This window comes from Vanessa atalanta, chromosome 10 (genome assembly GCF_905147765.1).
Source record: "Vanessa atalanta chromosome 10, ilVanAtal1.2, whole genome shotgun sequence".
NCBI classification, from domain to species: Eukaryota; Metazoa; Arthropoda; class Insecta; order Lepidoptera; family Nymphalidae; genus Vanessa; species Vanessa atalanta.
The window spans coordinates 7449037-7469578 of NC_061880.1; the positions used below are offsets into that span (position 1 = coordinate 7449037).

General features: G+C 31.6%; 1 protein-coding gene across 2 annotated transcripts in view; it reads right to left on the reverse strand.

Moving 5' to 3' along the window:
• Positions 1-20542, reverse strand: part of LOC125067002 (serum response factor homolog) — a 226099-nt gene that overhangs the window by 149231 nt on the left and 56326 nt on the right. The window contains exon 3 of one of the 2 annotated variants that reach the window (XM_047675366.1): positions 1821-1859. The exons of the other annotated variant lie outside the window; for it this stretch is intronic. Within the exon in view, the coding sequence (XP_047531322.1) occupies positions 1821-1859 (39 nt within the window). The remainder of the gene's footprint in view (positions 1-1820; positions 1860-20542) is intronic. 2 annotated transcript variants of the gene reach the window in all.

A 20542-nucleotide genomic window follows, 5' to 3' on the forward strand; every position in this document is an offset into this window, starting at 1 on the left:
TTCATCGCTTTGACGCTGCTTCAATTTGGATTGAATATTATATATGTTAAATACATATCTTAAAATTCGAAATATTAACAATATCTAGTAATAAAAAGTATCACTTATCAAAACATTGATAATTTATAGATCAATTCCGCTACAAGTGAACGAACTCAAAACACAAAACATACAAGTAACATTTACTCGGCAACCTATGAACTTTATAAAAACATATCTTTTGTACACATCTAGCAAACATTTGCCGCAATGGAGTCGCAGTGATCTCGCAATCACGATAATCCGATCACCCGAATATGTGCAGCCGCTCGCCCATAAACAATATAAACATCACAGTAAATTGTTCCAATGAACCACGCGCTATCTGACGCGTATGAAATGGAGAAATGCCTTTCAGCCCGGAAAAATGGCGGGATTCCAACTTATAGTATATTTTATTTTTGAATATTATAAGTTTTGTAACTAAGTAAATTATTTTTGAGGTTTGCTTTTGACTTACATCGATATTCATCAGTCTGTTGTCAGAATACACTATGGATCAGGATCGATCCTGGAAATATCTCAACGTGAGAAATACGTAATCCATTGAGTTGACATCTACATTTATCAGAATATAATTCTATCCTAATTAAAAATTATATCATCTAAAAATATATATCTTTTTTTATATATATAAAAATGGAAAAACTATCAAGTTACTTAAATCATATATAAAGCACGTTCCGCACTTTTCTTGGCCACAAGCTCGTCACAATCTATAGCTTGTTGATAGCTCGCTACCATAGTACGCAATAGATCTGAGTTATTCTCATACTATTGTTTATTGAAATACATAGTATCGTGGAAACATAGTTTATTTTATCATAGCAAATATATATATTATGTTGCGTATTTTCTAACGACTGTTGGCTTATACGTTGAGAAAATATACAGGATGTACATAATTATGTACTACATATAAACGAAGAAATCTCTAGGAGTATATATGTATATCAATTTATTTCTTCGGCCTTGAAATATAATCTATTTATTAGAAAGTATTCGAAAGCCATATAGTGGTTTTTTTGTAAAAAAAATTCTAAAACAACCAATGTACAATGTATATTGTACGTAGGTATTATTATTATTTTAACATAATCAAAACGGTATAATTAGATAAACTACAAATCTTATAACGTATAATGTAACAATAATGAACATTTATGAAGAACTATGTACTACTAAATATTTAATATATCTAAAGAGTAATATATAAAAGACTAGTTGACGGATGCGGCTTCGCCCTGTTTTAGGGGGTTGGGCGTAACATTTTACGTATAAATGACCGTTCCTAGAGTTCAAGCTTGCTTTATATAAGATTTCGTCAAATTCGATTCAGTGGTTTGGCCGTGAAAGCAACACGCCAACAGACAAAGTTACTTTCGCATTATCACAAACTATATTAGTATAGATTGAAGGGAGGAATGAGGACCATGTTGTGGGGACGGTCTTGAGCAAGGATGTGGGTGGATATAGAGGTAGGGGACGACCAAAGAAACGATGGAAGGATTGTGCGAAAGACGATATGATTAGAAAGAATGTTACTTGTGAGATGACGTCTGACAGAGAAGTATGGAAGAAGGAGACATGCTGCGCCGACACTATGTAAAATTGGGATAAGGGCAGGAGGATGGTGATTAGTATAGATTTATCAATAAAGGCAAATTACAAGATGAAAATTTACTGGTATTCGGTACCATCCATATTATCAAATCGTTTGTAAATTAACGACATGGAATCGTAGTCTTGAACATTATTAATTACAATTAACATAAACTTACCTTGCATTTTCCTTTGCCGCCCACATTTTCTTCCAGATCCTGTTCAAAAGAAATACAAACGTAATGTTATTAATTGTTAAGGAAGCTTCAAACAAAATTATACTTTAAAGTTAGAGATATAAGGGTTATTTGCGATCCATCCTCTTTTAACATTAGTGCAAGGCATAAAATTATAACTATTATAAAGTATTGATGTTACATATAGTATTCTTTTATATTTGAATATTAATAGTGAAATAAAATGTTCTAGAATTGATTATGATTGTTAAACAATTAATGTTAATAACATACCTCAACAGACTGTATATCAAGTTAATAATGTATACAAATTAACTAAACGAATTAATTTATATATTATGAATATATATACATAAGATTTATAAGGAAATAATTGTACAAAAATTACTATACTTAACAGTGTACAAATTATACAGACCTTATTTTATACAGTTGAAAAATTTTCTATATAATAAATGATTATTTATTATATAATGTAGGTACGTGTTATAAAAGTGATTTTATATATCGTAAATTTTATGTATATCCTTAAATGTAAAATCTTAAACAGATCAACGAAGTTCATTTAAAAATTACTTATTTCAAACTAACATCACATACATTGTTATATAGTCTGAAAAATAATTTATCAAAACTTGTCCCAAGAAACGCGAACGTAGTAAGTCGTAAGTAAGAACGTAGTAGTCAAAGAAGCGATAATGTTTATACAACATTAAGATATTTAGACTTAGTCGTCTACATGCTCTTTAAATAGTTATTGTATTGACTTGAGAAAAACAGAAATTAAAAAATACCAAAGATATCTCTTTCGAAACCCGATACTTTGGCGATCGTTTATACACGTTTTAATCGACCGGATCAAGTAATTTGTAGTGAGCCCTACGGATTTCTTAGGGTTAGGTTCCGTCACTTTGATTAGTTTGATATTGATTATTCTGTTAGTATTTAAATAAGCATTATCACATACTCATAAATATATTTTGACAATTCAGTATTTTCAGTGTACTAGTAAAACCCTTAAGTGCTCGTGTATATATTTATACGTAATGTTATGTGGATGGTTGAACGGTAGTAGTTATCGTGCCACCGTGCCATTAAAAGCGAGTTACTACAGTGTGGATTATGTAGAAAAACTGCTGATACTGATATATAAAGTTATTGTAATGTACTAACTTTTTCATCTTTCTTTCATCATCAGCCTGCTTCGAAGTCAATCAAATAATACCAATATACCACCATCATCCATCATTTTTATTTGTGTTATATTATGAATACGATTAATGAATTCCAGCCGAGCGATTCAGGGTTGGGTCGCTAGTGCAGAAATATTTTCCAGTATTGTTGGCACTCCCTGACGCATTTTAGCCCCGATATATCTTAATTAGATTACATACAAATTAAGCAGTAAATTATTCTCTGTCACTTAAGCAAAACTACATTTCAGAGTATTTGGTAAGAAATTCAACCACAAATCAGACGCATTTCAAGTAGACAGATGTGTGTCCGAGCTTTTAACGAAGATGAATGCTTGTGAATTCAGTAATTAGTCTTAAATGGTCAAAATAAAATGCAACCTGGCGACTATTAAGAAAAAATTGACGTAGTGAAACTTTTTTTTTTATTTAAATTCTACTTAAGAAAACTTTTGACAAGTGACAACAAAAAAAACGTATTTCTATCTGGCTTAAAATTTAAAAGGTAGTACTACTATATCAGTACTACTTATATTACTACTATACTATTTATATTAGATTCTATTAAATTTCAAATTACACTAAAACGTTAGGTACATATTTCGTTTTGAATCACAATTTATGTTTTTAACGTATATTAGACATAAAGTGGCGAATGACGTGACAGACCCAATAAACGTAGATCATTTTCAAAAAAAGAATCGTAATTGAATTTAACCCTCATCTACAACAGTTTTTTCATCATCGATGCAACGTATTTTCGGAGGCACTGCTTATCAGTCATGTGCGCAACCGGTCCTAGCGACCCAGTTGCGATAATTGCGGACCTTGGTCGGCTTCATTAACTGCGCATTTTAAACAGCAACGGGTTAGCGGCGCCCTTAAGACCCTTGCAATAAGTGTTATAATTCAAAAGTAATGTTTATACAGGTTGCTCCGTAGCTTGCACTTGGTATATGTAAGTATAATTCGCTAACATATACGTATAAGAATGTAAAAGTACATCAAGGTGTACAATTGCGAATAGTTCTTAAGTATCTTATCATAAGATTGTTATTTCGATAAAGCGAACAGAATACTCTCAGTACTAAAAAAGAATTAAATCGCTTAATATAAGAGAAACAATATATTTTTTAATATTATGTCGATACATTATTCTGCAACTACGTCGATATCAGTAGACATAAAAAATTAATAAAGTTAATATGTAAAGTTTGTACGAAATCTCTAGTAAAAATGCATTCAATGGTGGCATGACTCAATCAGCGATTCAAGACAAAGTAGTTACCAAAAGTAGTAAGTAAATAAAGTAAATAGGTATTCGGCCTATTTCGTGATTGACAGTTGATAAATGAAAGTCACCTTACAGAATTTCGGTAAGGACGGCGAAATTCAAGGACGAGCCAACTACGCAAGTGATAATATAGCAAGGGACTATAAAACTTATGAACTCAAATGTACTGAGAATTTCTTGACTCGATAAAATTAATTCGTCTGAGCTGAAGTGTTGGCTTCAGGATCATTTTAATATAAAATCAAAAACTGTGTCTTAGTTGTCACAAAACACAACACGTTAACCGTGTAAAAAGAAAAGATATATCAAATATTAAAATCTTTCCTTATTATTCTCATATCTGAGAAATTCTCTAAAATTGATTTTTGAGAATCAATAAATCTATTATACATATAAAAAAATACGAAATACCGCAATCTCAGAAACTATAATACCTATAAACTTGAAATTTAGCAGGTAGATTTCTTAGGGTACATCAGCCAAGAACGGGTTTTACGAAACTCCAACCCTAGAGGGGGTAAAAAAGGGGTTGGAAGTGTGTTTTATAAATTTCGCGCGGATAAAGCCGAAGGTTCAGGTAGTTCCTATTAAAAAAAATTCTTACTCATATCAATGAAATACAAATCAGGTACGAAGTCTCCATCCTGGTATTCTATGCGGTTCCTCATCCGCCAAATCACGATATAAATATAATTTTAATACCAGAAGTGTATACAATGACTGATCGATTGATTTAGCCTCGTTATCCATTGGCTATCGCTGGGCTCAGAATTCAGAATAGTTCAGAATTAGAAACAACTTGAAAGATGTAAAGTTTCATATTACAAAATGTACATTACAAATTACATAATTTATCCCAATTTCTGATACAATAGAAAACGATGCGTTAAGCACGTGGGCGAAACGTGAACATTTTTAAAATTGTGTCAACCATGGACGAGCAATGCAATAGAGAACCATGTTATTTTTAAATTTAGTTCTGATGAATATTAATAACGGAAAATACTTGTATTAAAGGATGTACTTTATTTTAAATATGAATAAATTGCTATAAAAAAAGTTATTTATATTGCAAATATATAAGCTTTTATTATATACTCCTTCGCAAATTTTTTTAGTATTTAAATTTAATCTCCAATAAAAGGGTTTACGTTAGGACACGACAATAGCCCAAGCAATCAGGGCTTGCCCTAGCGAATTTCATGTCGGCGAAAAAACCATAGAACTATTGAGTCTAATCTTCATGCACTAAGATCTTATGGACAGCAATTTCTCCATTTTGTTGTTGATTTGACATTTGAAAGGAGAAGACACAGCATTGTTTAACTAACCACCCCATAAATAACCATTACAGGTAGTCGCTAATGTTTAAATACTATAACTCTCTTTAGAAGAAACACACACATGCACTGACTAACCTTTTGACGAAATACTTGTGATACCGACCTGGAAACACCATCAAAACTATTAGAACAGTTTTTATAACATAAATAATAAGAAATTGTAACTAATTATTTTTCAAACATTTTTAACATATACTATAATGAACACTTAATATAATACAGGATAAATTATCATATTGTTACGTTAAAAACGATCAAAATATTAAAAATGATTCTATATTAGTTCTTAATTCAAATTTTCCAGTCTTTGAAATTCAAAAGAAAAAAAAAATATATCATTGCAACAAATCAGATTAATTGCCATTAAAGTCTAGTCTTAACCTTAATTTTGAATTAAAGCTAAAGGCAACTTCGTCTAATCTATTCAAATAAACGTGCAAGGACATACGTGCAGGATCGCCACTAACTAGACATATTAGATTATCAGAGTTCCATAGTCGAAACAGAACATATAATTCTATCACGTGAATCTTTTACCAGTAAATAAAATCAACAAATTTTAATATAAACATTCATACATATTTCCGTCTGTAGAGTGAATAACTCCTATGGGATAGTATTCATTTCCAATATAAGATTCCGCAAATATTTTTAACTTTTGCATATTAAACATTAAATTATGAAAACATTAATTAATAACGCTTTTTGTATGTTCATTACAATAATATGTTTTCGACGATAAAAAGATTAGAGTTCGTATTTATGAATTTCATATTTTTGACAATGCATTTGAGAAAAAAAATAGCTACTAAGTTTGGAGAACCCATTTCCTCTGAACGGTTAACGAACCGTTCGGAATGAATACTTTACACCCAAATCCAATTTAATTATGTAACATGACGATTCAAAGTGCTCATATGGAGCCCACTTGAATAAATAATACTTTCGTTTTAATAGCAAATGTCTTGTTGTAAATAATATATCACGACGGGTGCTACATGGTCTAACACAAATGACTGAGTTTTAAATGTAAGATTAAAATTATATGTAACTAGTACAGAATAATATATTTTTTTCCCATCAATATCTGTCAATGATATTGTCACGTACAAATTTAGTGCAAGTAAAGCCACGGCAAATATCTTATATAAGAATATCTGAACTAGTTCAATCGGGACTTGTTTTCATACATGAATATTAATTTTGTAGAGCTAGATCAATCTTTTTTATCGTTTATAATTCGATTGCATAATTATTATTTATATATCTCGTTAAAAATACATGCACTATGGAAAATAATTAGATCAGAAATGAATAACAGTTTAATGGATTGTATTTTTTATTTAATATTTTAGTCCTAGTCTTGAATATGTAATTCGAAACATAATCGAACTTTAAACTTTAATAGCATTAAGGTATTACGAGTAATACTTAATATTATGTGTATTATTTTTTTATATACCTATGAAAATATGGTTGGAGTGTATGAGGAAGGATATGAGGGAGATGGATGTGAAATCAGATGACGAATAAAAGAGGAGAATGTGCAGGTAAAAGAAGATTTATTTTTTTATACATTTTTATATCGCACTCAAATAAATCTGATTAAATAAGAATTTTATGTACAAATAATACTTCGTAATATATCGTTTTGTGAACCAGGATGTAAGTCGGTAATCTTATTGATAAAACCAAAAATCTAAATATTGTTTATGTTTATGTTTAGTATGCTCATAAAAGCATTTTTTCAGTTATAGTGTTACAGTGTTGAATTAAATATAAAGCTACCACTGTTATAGAAATTAGATTCTACCGAGAAGAACCGGCAAGAAATTCAGTTACCCTTTTCCACCATTTAAATTACAGAGTATATCAGTAAAGTATAATTACATTTATACATGTATGTATATCTTGCCAAGAAATCAACAAATACTAAGTTCACTGAAATATTAAATAAAACAAAACTATTGTTTAAAAATATTTCACTTTTGTTACCGGTGTATAATATGATCAATTGTTTTTCCCATAGTTATTTTGAATATATAACGTGCATCGTTTCTCTGAGATTTTGGTATTTTATGTCGTATTATGAAACACAAAACAATTTAATGTATACAATTGTTATTAAAAGGCCCAGCGGTTATAGCTCGTGGACTTTAACAGACGATCACGGATGCTAATCGAGGAAAATGCTGCGTTTACATATGCTACATTTTTGTTTATACCTCGGCCGTGATGTTCCATTGACCTGTTCAAGTTTAAACAGAATTAATGATAGAATACTAAGACGCATTCATATGTATGTCTACAAAACTAAAGTGGAACAGGCTGAACTCATCGAAAAGAGAGAAGGCCTGACAGAAAAATACTTATGATATTTTTTAAAGCAATTCGTTTTTCGAAACACGCATAAGCATCGAAAGCAAATATTTACGGAATTCGGTTCGTCAATGGAAATTCTACATTATTCTTATTACTTTGATAGTAAAATGACACGCAAACAGGAACGGATATTACAAATACAAGCTTATTAGCAGCTATTAGCATTAACGAGACACGTAATGGTTTGTTTACAACTGCGATTTACGCCTTGTACTAGGACTTATCTTAATCTTATATCAATATGCGTATTTTTTACTAAATACTTAATTCGTATTCGCTTTTTAAATACATATATTGTAATGGTAAAAAAAAATTGACATAAATTATAGATTTTAGCAATAATCAAGTCATTTTGTAGATCTGTGTTTGAATGAGTTAATTTTTTTTTGTGGTCTTAAACTATTTGCATGTTTTTTCAGCAATAACACATTAAAATAGTGTGCTTTAGTCCAGTGTATTTATTTTAGTCTGGAAATAAGAGGCGAGGTTCTACCGACAATGATTTTTTATACAATAATTCAACATTAATACTTAGTCGATGCGTAAATACATATAATAAAAAAAGGACAAAACGGTCTGTCAGGCGATTAACATATCGGATATCTGAATGCAAAATTAAGTAACTCGAAGTCATTCGCCCATCTATTTCCATCTCAGGTCAACGGCGCTTAACTAACATTTATGTTTGCAGGTGCACCACCGACCCTAGCTTCCATATGTAGTGATAAAATATTGCCCTTGCTGGACGTCTGTCAACGATAACTTTTATCCTAAAACGTCAAATAACTATTAATGTCGTTTTTTCTATTACAAGCGGTATCTACGGGTTAGCATATTTTGTATTGTGCATAATCTTCTTCTTTTTTATCATGAAACTAACGACCCGCCCCGGCTTCGCACGGGTGCAATGCTGATACTAAATATACGTTCACAGTTTTTCAGTCATTAGACAATACAAACCGCTATGTCACTGCATTTTAAATCTGTAATGTCATCGAAAGTATTCATTTAAATTACATGCTGCAAAGGGCCATATTGATCTTTATTAAATTCACAATGTATTTAAGGTACTTAATTGGATAAGGATTAATGCTGTATCACTTAAAACTCGGTTCGAAAATAAGCCATTATTTCTCATAAAAAGTAAAGGATAAATAATGGTTATTGTGGGTTATTCCTCAGAGATAGATATATACCATCGCGGCCTTTTTTGAAGACCTTTTTAAGGTGTACAATACTTGTAGTGCATTATTTTCTTTATCATATCATTATCTATATCGTAGGGGGATTTACGACATCACTTCAGACCTCTAAAATTTTATATACCTGTTTCTCTACTAAAATACATATAAACCTTCCTCTTGAATCAATCTATCTATTGAAAAAACCGCATCAAAATTCGTTATGTAATTTTAAAGATCACAAACTTACATAGGGTCAGACAGCGGTAAGCGACTTTGTTTTACACTATATAATGATTATAAACAAGAGCCATATGCTATGAACATGTTACTCCCTTATTGATCTAGTGGCTAGCTTAAAAAAGTGCAATACCCGAGGTCTTGGGTTTATATATCTGGTCATGTATATGATAAAATGAAACGATCATTTTATTCATAAATGTATTATTACTTTCATTAATTATTTATTTATTAATTAAATCAAAACATCAAACATAATATTTTTCTTTATCAACAATATTGTAATAGTAAAAAACAATCATCGGAAATGGATATATCAATGCTAAAGAAATACTACACACCAATATAAGGCAAAAATAATTCTTAGCAAAATATATTTTTTTAATATTGGTACGTGGATGGGCAAATGGATCCCCTGATAGTAAGTGGTGCCAACCGCCCATAGCTGAGACGTAATGTCCCTTGGGCCTGTGTTACAAGCTACACTGGCTAAAATAATAAGTATTTCTGTTCGGTAGAATATCTGATGAGTGACTGCCTATCTATCTAGACAAATCCCTGTAACCAAGTGAAAAACCTATAGGATTTCTTATCTAATTTAGGAATGCAGATCAACAAATGTGCTACTGAACAGTTATTGGCCACCTTCGTCCATAGATGACTAATACCAAGTACAATCCAATCATAAGACTTTTAATGCGCGTAGGAACTAAGTTATGCCTGTAATATCACTGGCTCACTAACCTAACGCTTAGCACCTTTAATACAATAAAATCGAAAAGAGTCGGTACGTGTTATTAAAATTCTTAAACATCCGTTGAACGTTATTTTAATGTATTTCAAAGATGTATTTAACAGCTGCAACTAATTTAAATAATTTGCGTAATGAACGTTAGTTAATTACGCAATGTTAAATAAATCAATCTACGTGTTCTCGTTGGGGTTAAGACTACTAACATTTCTCAAACATAGCGGGAACTGAAACCACGATCAAAATTATTTTCATAGTTTTCTTTCGAGAATTTTTGGGTTATCTCTGCTTCGGCATCATAGATAAATTCTGACTTCAACATATTATCCTTTTTCATATTATTTGAATATGGAATACAAAAGCATTGAGCATTTACGTAATTGCCAGCTCTCCTTTAGAAGGAATATTTAATATAACTTTATCATATAATAACTAATAATTTATAAAATACTATTTTATAAAGTAATAAAATATATATATTTGTTTATATTACATAACACTATCCCTGACTCGGTATGATGGACGAGTTCGGACAGTGTGGTCAACCCCAAAACCATATTGTACAATCTACGAAGCGCTGCACGAGGGTACTGTCAACATAACAAATTAAAAAAATTCTTTGGTCAATCAAATCAAACTCCAGCCAGGTATAAAATAAGTATAATTTTATTCATTTAATATATTTTTTATGTGTTTTAAAAATTTATTGTATTAATGTAATGATTATTATTTAACCAATAAAACTATATTAATTTCTTAAAAGTATGTCTGTCATTTTAAAATTTAATATTAGTTTGTCGTTCAAATTGAGATTTTTTTTTAAATAAAAAGTAAACCTTTCTGTATTTTTATGCACCGCACGGCTACTTTAACACTTTAACACTTAACTAAAAATACATTATAATCAAATGACACTCGCCTCATCCTCCACGATATATAAAGAAAACTTACTTTTAATTTAAGTTTAGTTAAGTTTTAATGCATATATAATCCAGAGAATATAATTTATTCGTCGTTACGTCGTATAAGTAAAAAATAACTAAAAAATATTTTCTTCTGTCGACGCTACCATCGCGACAGCAACAGCGACAAAACGTATGCATTTATCATCATAAGAGTTGTATTAACATTGTCACAATGCTGCCCGCAATTGTATTGTGCGCCGCGACTCCGCTCGCTTAATGATACTTTATACAACCGAAAACGATCCGACGTTATTAGACTGTGTGTATGGACCTTTGTTAGTAGAAGTAGCTTGGAATAAATATGTTCTTAGATTTTATTGTGATTTGCATGGTATTTTTAGTTTCATCATAATATTATCATATTCAAATTTTAATATTTTTTTTTCAAAATGACAAAATATAAGATTTTTATTGGATAAGGAACATCGTTTTTTTTTCTACTTTTTTTATATCCTTACCGGACGGGTACGTCTGTGTGTATACGGATATTTTAGTCATTTTCGAAACGTTGTATAATTTTGTTTATATATTACCATTTCATTGCTAGATTCTTATCATCGAACACTAATCGTATGAGATACGACCGAATAATCTATTTACAAAAATTTTAACATTCATCATGAATTCAGTAAGATGTTAATTCGTTCTCCCTCATTTATATACTTAATTAGTATAGATAACTCTGAAATCGATTTAATTTTGAATTAATATTAGGCCCTTACATATGAAATTAGCGTTTTGAGTACTGACCATTCTGATCTGAAATATCTCCTCTTTGGTTAAGAATTCCAAATTCAAATTTATGAATTCATTTAGCTGGTACATTTGAGTTTTGAAACAGTCATTCATTTGTTTTTTCTTAATTATTTTATTCATTGGCGTCGCTTATTACCGCAGATTGGAAAACATGAAATATCGGTTTATTTATAAGTACGAGTTCTACCGGGGCACCAGTGCTGCAGAAACAGCTTGAAGGATTATTGATGTGTACAGCGCTAGTGTCGCAAAAATAGCACGGTACGTTTTTGAAACTAAAAACGTACGTACGTACGTACGTAACGTTTTTTTTTCTGGAAATTTCGACGTTTAGAACCAACTCCGTGGACAACCGGAGACCAAACTGGAAAACGAAGAATTTAAGGTTATTGTGGAAGCGGATCCATCACAAAGCACTTCAGAGATAGCTGCAGGCTTCGAGGTAAGTGATAAAACTGTATCAATCCACTTGAAGCAAATCGGGAAAGTAAAATAACTTTAACGACGGGTACCTCATGAATTGAGTGAATCGAACTTGCAAACACGCGTCACCTGCTGTGCTACTTTGCTCAACCGACACAATAATGAAGGGAGTTTAAATCGAATCATTACTTGTGATGAAAAGTGGATACTGTACGATAATCGGAAGCGCTCGTCGCAATGGCTGAACCCTGAAGACCCAGCCAAATCCTGCCCTAAACGAAAATTGACTCAGAAAAAGTTGCTTGCGAGTGTTTGGTGGACCTTGCTCCAACAGATTACCATTTTTTCCAGATTTTGGACAACTTATTACAAGGAAAAAAATTCAACTCCGATGCGGCAGTCCAAACCGCCTTCAGAGTTTATTGATTCTCGCTCCCATGGTTTTTTTAGTAAAGGGATCAATAAACTGCCTATGAGATGGCAAAAGTGCATAGATAACAACGGTGCACTTTGATTAATTAAATAAAAATTTGAATAAAAAAAAATAAAAAATTTATATTCCTCCCGTACAAAACGCCTATTTCATATGTAAGGACATAATATGTATATAATTACTTTAAATGTAAAGACATTATGTGAACTTATAACTCTTCTCACTCCATAACCATTCAATCGTCCATTATGTCGTAAAATTTTACATTTTATTTTGCATATATTACGTGTCTCTTTCCAACTCCAAATATTCCTTCAAAACAGAGAGAGACGCAACTAGTTAAAGTACGAAAATCTTATAAGCATTTTTGGCGGTTACATTAAAGTAAATATTGTATAATAAGACCTTATCGGTGTTATTTTGGTTCATATTCGGCTTTTAGTATAATAAACGTGACAATTAAAAAAGAACTTTAAAGCTTTAGGAAAAAGAATATATTACAGTTTAATATGTAAATCTACAAAAATCGATATAATGTCACTTGTTATCGATAAACATATTTAACGAATTTAAATATTACTATTTTTTTAAGCCTTATATATTATGTTGTTTTGATAGTTTGAATATTTCAAAACAAATCTTACGAAATAACGGGTTTATCATCACACAAAAATTGGAAATAATGTAATTAATTTCTTTTTATAGCTAATATTTAACTCTTTTACTGATTTAACAATGTAATGTTTAATTTCAAAACACTATTACAAGAATTTTATGAGTATAAACACTATACTGATTGTAGATTGCCAACGTGGTTGTGCAGTACCGGTAGATACACGAGGAGAGTCATCGTCGCATGTCGTAACTTCACACTGGTGGAGGATGCTAGTCCGTAAGAAACAAATAATAGAATGAATTCTTTATCGAGCTAACCGATCTGTTCACCCATACTGTATTACATCTTATAATTTCACACAAGATGATTTAAGTGGAATGCTATTATATGAATAAACTCTTAATGAAATATTTTATTAATTAATCTTAATAAACTTATCATAATAATGATTAGCATGAAGGTTGTCTTCGTTATTCTAAAATAACAAGAGGAATTCAGATTTAAAATATTTAATTAGAAAACTAAATCAATATTTTTATTATAAATTATTTTAACATTCTACATCCTACAGCTTTCAATGCTCAAGGGTCTCGACGGAAGGTATTGCAAACTTTTTAATTAAAGACCTAGATTTAAAACATATTTGATCTCGTCATAACTATTATTGTGAATTCTTTGCTCTAATTTTTTTTGGATATGAACTGATTTTTATATATCTTTATTTGGTTGAAAATAAGTATAATTGTTTAACAATTATATTATGATTAACTATACAAAATTCACCGCAATTATCTTCTACTAATTTTATGTCTCAGTCAAAATAAAAGAAGATAATATATAATAACAGGCTGTAAATTTGAGGAAACAACTTGGAGCATATTCCACCACGATGTGCCAATGCGGGATGGATGCGTAGAAATTAGACATATGCAGGTTTCCTCACGAAGTTTTCCTTCACCGCCGAGCACGAAATGAATTATAAACACAAATGAAGTACATGCAAATTCAGTAGTGCTTGCTTGGGCTTGAACCCGCAATTATCAGTTAATATGCATGCGTTCTAACCACTGGGCCATCTTGGCTCAGCTATATAAATAATAAATAATAATATATAGCGATCTCTTTGTGCCACGCGTTAGTTACATTTGGCGATGTGAAACTTTATTAAAAACCGGAACTATTAAGTCTGTAATTGAAAAGTGGGCGTAATTGAGAAAACACAACGGTCCGCCTGTATGAAGGTCGCGTTATTAAATATCTTATTTAATAACACTTTCCGCTAATCTGACGTATTACGCTAAACGTTTTTGACATAGCATTTTGCATTGTATTTTATAAATGAGTTCTTTAACCGAATCCATTAAATTCTTATCAATAAGCAGATCTTCGCAATCGTTAACCACTAATCAGTCTGTCTAAATACAAAACTACCGGATTTTTAAATAAATAAATATTAGACAACACATCACATACATTACTCTGATCCCAATGTAAGTTGGTAAAGCACTTGTGTTATGACACAAGACTAGACCCAACATAGAAAACTAAAGAACTTTTTCTACATCGACTCGGCCGGGAACCGAACCCGGGACCTCGGAGTGGCATAACCATGAAAACCGGTGTACACACTACTCGACCACGGAGGTCGTAATTTTTATACGGTTTTTACTAATGGACGGGGGGATTCATGAGGGTGATTTTGTGTGAACTGATACATGATGATTGTTTTATTTCTGAAAAGAATAATCCGACTTTTTCGACGAAGACACTTTTTCTAGCCACTCCTTCACCAGCTCGTTTTGAATATTTAAATATAAATAATAAAACAAATCTACAGATACTGGTAGATTTCATGATTGACTGGCTGGCTTCACGAAGTGATTTATACTTCTTGAAGTGCCAGTTTTTATGGGCAAAGGTTACCACTTGCAATCAGATGGCACATTTGCTCGTCTGCCTTCCTTAAATAATAAAAAAGCGTCGCCAGGAAGAGGCAAGGTCCCGTTGCATTTGAGCTACTTATTATCAAAACAATATTAAAGCTATATTTTTAATGGTTCGGGAAGAAGTATGCATTATAATATAAAAATAAATCTTATCAAAACATATTATGTACATTATATTGTTTTAAACGCCACCTTAACCGCTTATATCAATGTTTTAAGTATAATTATGACTCTTATGAATTCATGTAATTTTACATAATATCAACTACAACGCTAAATGTTTCTTCAGCCAGCTGCCTTTTTCGTTGAATTTGATTCTGTGACGGTTATTTTAAAAACAAAACACCTGGTCGGAACGAAGTAGTTTCGTTATTAATTTTGTATTGAATAATATACGCGATCAATTAAAATTGTTACTAAAAATTCCGTGTGGACGAAAACAACAACAAAACATAAGTTTTAATAAAACAGTATATATATATATATGAAATAAGAGCAAGAGAGATAGAATTTTTCGAGATATATTATGTTTTACTCAACCAATAAAATCAAATATATTAACAACGTTTGACAATATCATGACAAGAATTAAAATTGTTATTAAAGGTCATGTGAATTAAAACTATGACAAAAGATAAGTTTAATTATACTTCATAAAATAGAAAGAGACAGAGAGAAAGAGAAGGATAGATCGCGAGAGAAAGAGATGGAGGAGGCATAAAGCTTTTTCCTTAAACGATCTCGAACGAGTTCACTCTATTGTAAGCCGCGTAAAATAATTTCGTTATAAAAATAATAATATTTTACGTAAATTTATTTTCATCTATTTTATAGTACTAGTATATACTTTTCGTTTTATTCGAATGCAAGTATACATACATACAGAACTCAGTGCGGTCACAGTTATTATCTTTTCCACTTGTGGACTTAGATCTACGTTAAAAGAAAACCATGTACAACGAGGATTGGTGGACGTACTAAACGAAACGTACGTGTAAAATACTCGTAAAATATAAAGAAGCCCAATTGTATGTAACTACACGAATAATAGACACATCAGCTCTTCTACAAAATATACAGATTCCCAACGGTAAAATAAATTTAGCGGACATAATCAAAGTTCTTAAGATCTCATATCATTTCACCTCTTGTCTTGTGAATCTTCATATTAAAGTGTCAGTAAGAAGTTCGTATCTGGGACGCCGGTGATATCCATCAAGCGATGGTAATTCGCGGACAATTTGCTTGCTTTATCAGCACGTAATTATCCGAAACGCGTACCTTAATGAACGGTTGTGATGATTTACGACACAAGTGATAGATGACCAACGGAAAACAGTTTACAGTCCAAACCCTAACACAAAAATACTTATCTTATTTTGTGATTAAAATGTTGTATTAACATTACTTAGAAAAGATCTGACTGAACAAATATTTGTTCAGAAAATTATCAGTTTTTTTGGTTTCTCAAACTAAATATAATTAAATATCTAATTAGTTTAAATATTCCTCTGATTATAATGTTTCTATAATAAAGTATGCGAAATGTAGGGGACGTTTCTGTGATTTTATTTCGCTAAACTCTACAACTTAGACCATACGTTGAAATATTACACTCGCGCATCCCAGGAGTAATGCAGAGGGCGATGCGGCGTGTTATTAAGCCGTGAGTTATGGCGTTGACACGTATAGTGTGCCGAAGAATAATACGAACAGAAGCGATAATTACCCGCGAATTTCATTTCCACGAAACACGCGACCGTTGGAAAGTTATGCCGCAACATCTGTCCACAATGCTAGTCATTAAGTTCGATGTTTCAGATTTTTAAAACAATTTTTTAAACTCATACATCATCCGCTTGTTTCGGGGCCTAATTAAAGTGACGCTGGTTGCGTGGCCCGTGTGATTTTTTTTTTATAGAATTGTTTCCGATTTTAATGATGACCTCCTTTTTTACAATGGCAAAAAGTGGATGGATAGTAAGTAATTAATAATGATTATAATGAAACAACATAGTAAGGTGAAGGCGTCAGGCTAATTTCTCCTTAATGTTGGTCCAAGTTTTCTTTTATGATGTTGAAAAAGCCATCAGCAATGTTCGCTATCCTTAAAACATCAAGATTATTTAAAATTAGAATCATATATAGTTCATTAATTAATTCAAGACTCCTGACCTTGAATAAAAACTTTTCATTAATAATTATATTGTAATTATCTTTGGTTAATAATTAGTCAACAACTATTGCAATCGTTGATAATAATAAAACTAATAAACAAACTCTAAAAATGTTTTAAAAAAATTCAGACCATAAATATTGATTTAGAGAAGGTAATATACCTTCTTATAACTTTCAAAAAAATTATGATGATTCTCATTATAAAATGTATAACAAAAACAACATACATATATATACGTCGACAAATTCGAAAAAATAACTATTTCTAGCTAAATTAATGAGGCAGAAGTCCAAAAAATATGTAAATGTCACAAAGAGATATTACGAAACAACAAAACAAAACGAAGACGCATTGGAGTATTCATAAACAAATACAACAAAACGGCTGTAACTGCTTAACTTGTGTTTAGATAAAATGAATCCAAAAAGTATATCTTGTAACGTGGGCGAAATTTGACATAAAATCGATACTTCATAATAATTAAGTAATTAACAATCTAGAAGCATAAAAAATAGATAAAGAAGTGATTTCGGTTCAGATGTGGGAAGCGTGTATAATTTAAAATTGGCATTTTTTTTTTTGCTCCGGCCCACGGCCAGATTAGTCAGTGTTTCGACATTACCGCCTACGTGAGTTGTTATTAACATAAAACGGCACAATTCATTGTGCAATAAACACATGATGCGATTTTATCTAGTAGATAACTTGGAGTAGGATTGTTGCTTTTTTGGACCAATATCTGACCAAAGATTCAGATCAATTTCGAACTACTGAAACCATTTTGATTCAACTTACTTGGTGGTATGACTCTGTGCAAGCTCTGGGTAGGTTTGTCACTCATTTTACCGCCAAACAGCAATAGTTAATATTGTTGTGTAAAATCCTAGTGTAACATACATTTCGTCCAAATGATTATTTACCTATATTAAACTATAAAGAAAACGAACTTTTAGAATATGTTTTTATTAACATGATAAATTATATAACATTTATTGAATATTAAAAAAAAACGCGTATTAAAGCGAATATTATCTTGTTATATAGCATCAACGTTTTTTATGTATTGGTTTATCAAAACCCCACAGACTCTCGATTCGAAAATAACAATATATTTGTAAAGATAATATTATTTTACAACTCCGTGTTGAATTTTTACGACTTTTTCTTTACATACATATCTCCACTAGTACCGATTCAATTTTTTATCTCCAAGAACGCGCGGATTGCTGGCTCTGATGATCTTTATTCAATTCAATATGTAGTTTATCGTTTGTGTGTAACCAGAGCTCAATTACATTGCACAATTCTTTTATTGCTTGCGTTTTATTTTCGTTACGTTTGACTTAAACCATTGTAAGGTAAAAGTCAACATTTGAAAGCGAATAATTATTTACGAACTGTGTAGGATTTAGTTATGTCAGGAACGGTTTATTCAGTAGTAAACTATTTCTAGATTTTTTTATTATAACATTGGTAGGCGGACGTGCAAATGTACCATACCATGTACCGTGTGTTATGCAGTGAGTGGTCACCAGTGCCCTTAGACATTGGCGCCGAAAGAAATTTATCGGTTACTTAAACTGCCAATGCGCAACCAATCTTGGGAACTGACATACTATGTGCCTTGTACCTATAGTTTCTTTATTTTTTTAGCATTAGCAGCCCGTAAATGTCCCACTGCTGGGATAAAGGCCTCCTCTCCCTTTGAGGAGAAGGTTTGGAGCATATTCCACCACGCTGCTCCAATGCGGGTTGGCGGAATACACATGTGGCAGAATTTCGTTGAAATTAGACACATGCAGGTTTCCTCACGATGTTTTCCTTCACCGCCGAGCACGAGATGAATTATAAACACAAATTAAGCACATGAAATTTCAGTGTTGCCTGCCTGGGTTTGAACCCGAAATCATCGGTTAAGATGCACGCGTTCTAACCACTGGGCCATCTCGGCTCCTATAGTTGTACTGGCTCTCTAACCCTTCAAAATCATAAGAATACTAACCATTGCTCTTTAGCGTTAGATCTTTCTTGAATAAGCTCTGTCTTCAACGCAAATTTTTAAATATTATTACACAATATCCTATAAATTTATTCAAGCTTTAAGCTTTTTCCACGTCAATAATCTTGTTATTGACCGCAAATTGGTTGTGTAACAGAGCAGTTGGTTCAGAGAAAAATTGTATCGTTTTAAATCTAATTCAAATAAAGGAATATTGCAGAAAATAATTATTACATCTGATACAACGAAGAACGTAAATAAGGTTCATTGTGAGACAGAAGCTATAGATAATATTTCACATGAAACAAAGCTTATTTTAGCAAACCGACAAAGCATCGCAAATCTCATTTGCAGACAAACAGATAACTATCTCATTCTTTCAACAATGGCCGGCTCATAAGCCGGGCCTAATTAGTAATATTCAAAGTGCATTGTGGTGGCTATCTGGAAACGTACAATAAGATGGAAATGCGTTTATCTAGGGCGATACGGTTGCGCCGGCCAGCGACAATTATCAGCCATGTGATGCTGCTTTCTTTATTGCAGATTGTGAAAAGCGCGTTGTTACATATCCATTGCGTCTAGTTTGTGTTATGGTGTTGAGAGATATAGTTTATAAGTAGGCATTGGACTGTGTGGAGTACTTAGCGTTCGTTACTGACTCGTGTCTGAGATGCGATCGTGTAGGGAATGCGTAATGCGCGGTAGTGCGCAGTCGTGTAGTCGGTGTATTGTCTGAGTCCAGTTTGAACGTAAATTGAATGCGCTCTGTCTCTTCGCTAATTTAGAGAGAATTATTTTGCTGTTTGCGAAAATTATAGGACGTGTTATGTATCGGTTCGATTGGTTTTAATGTTTATTTAGAAATTGCTCGTTTGGATTTATATTTCGAGGCTTAGTGAGGTAATTTTAATACTGTATTTAATCTAATCGAATGAATGTAACCGTAAAATATTCAACGTTAAAGTGTTTGAGTTTATAAGTTTTTGAAATAACGGTCATA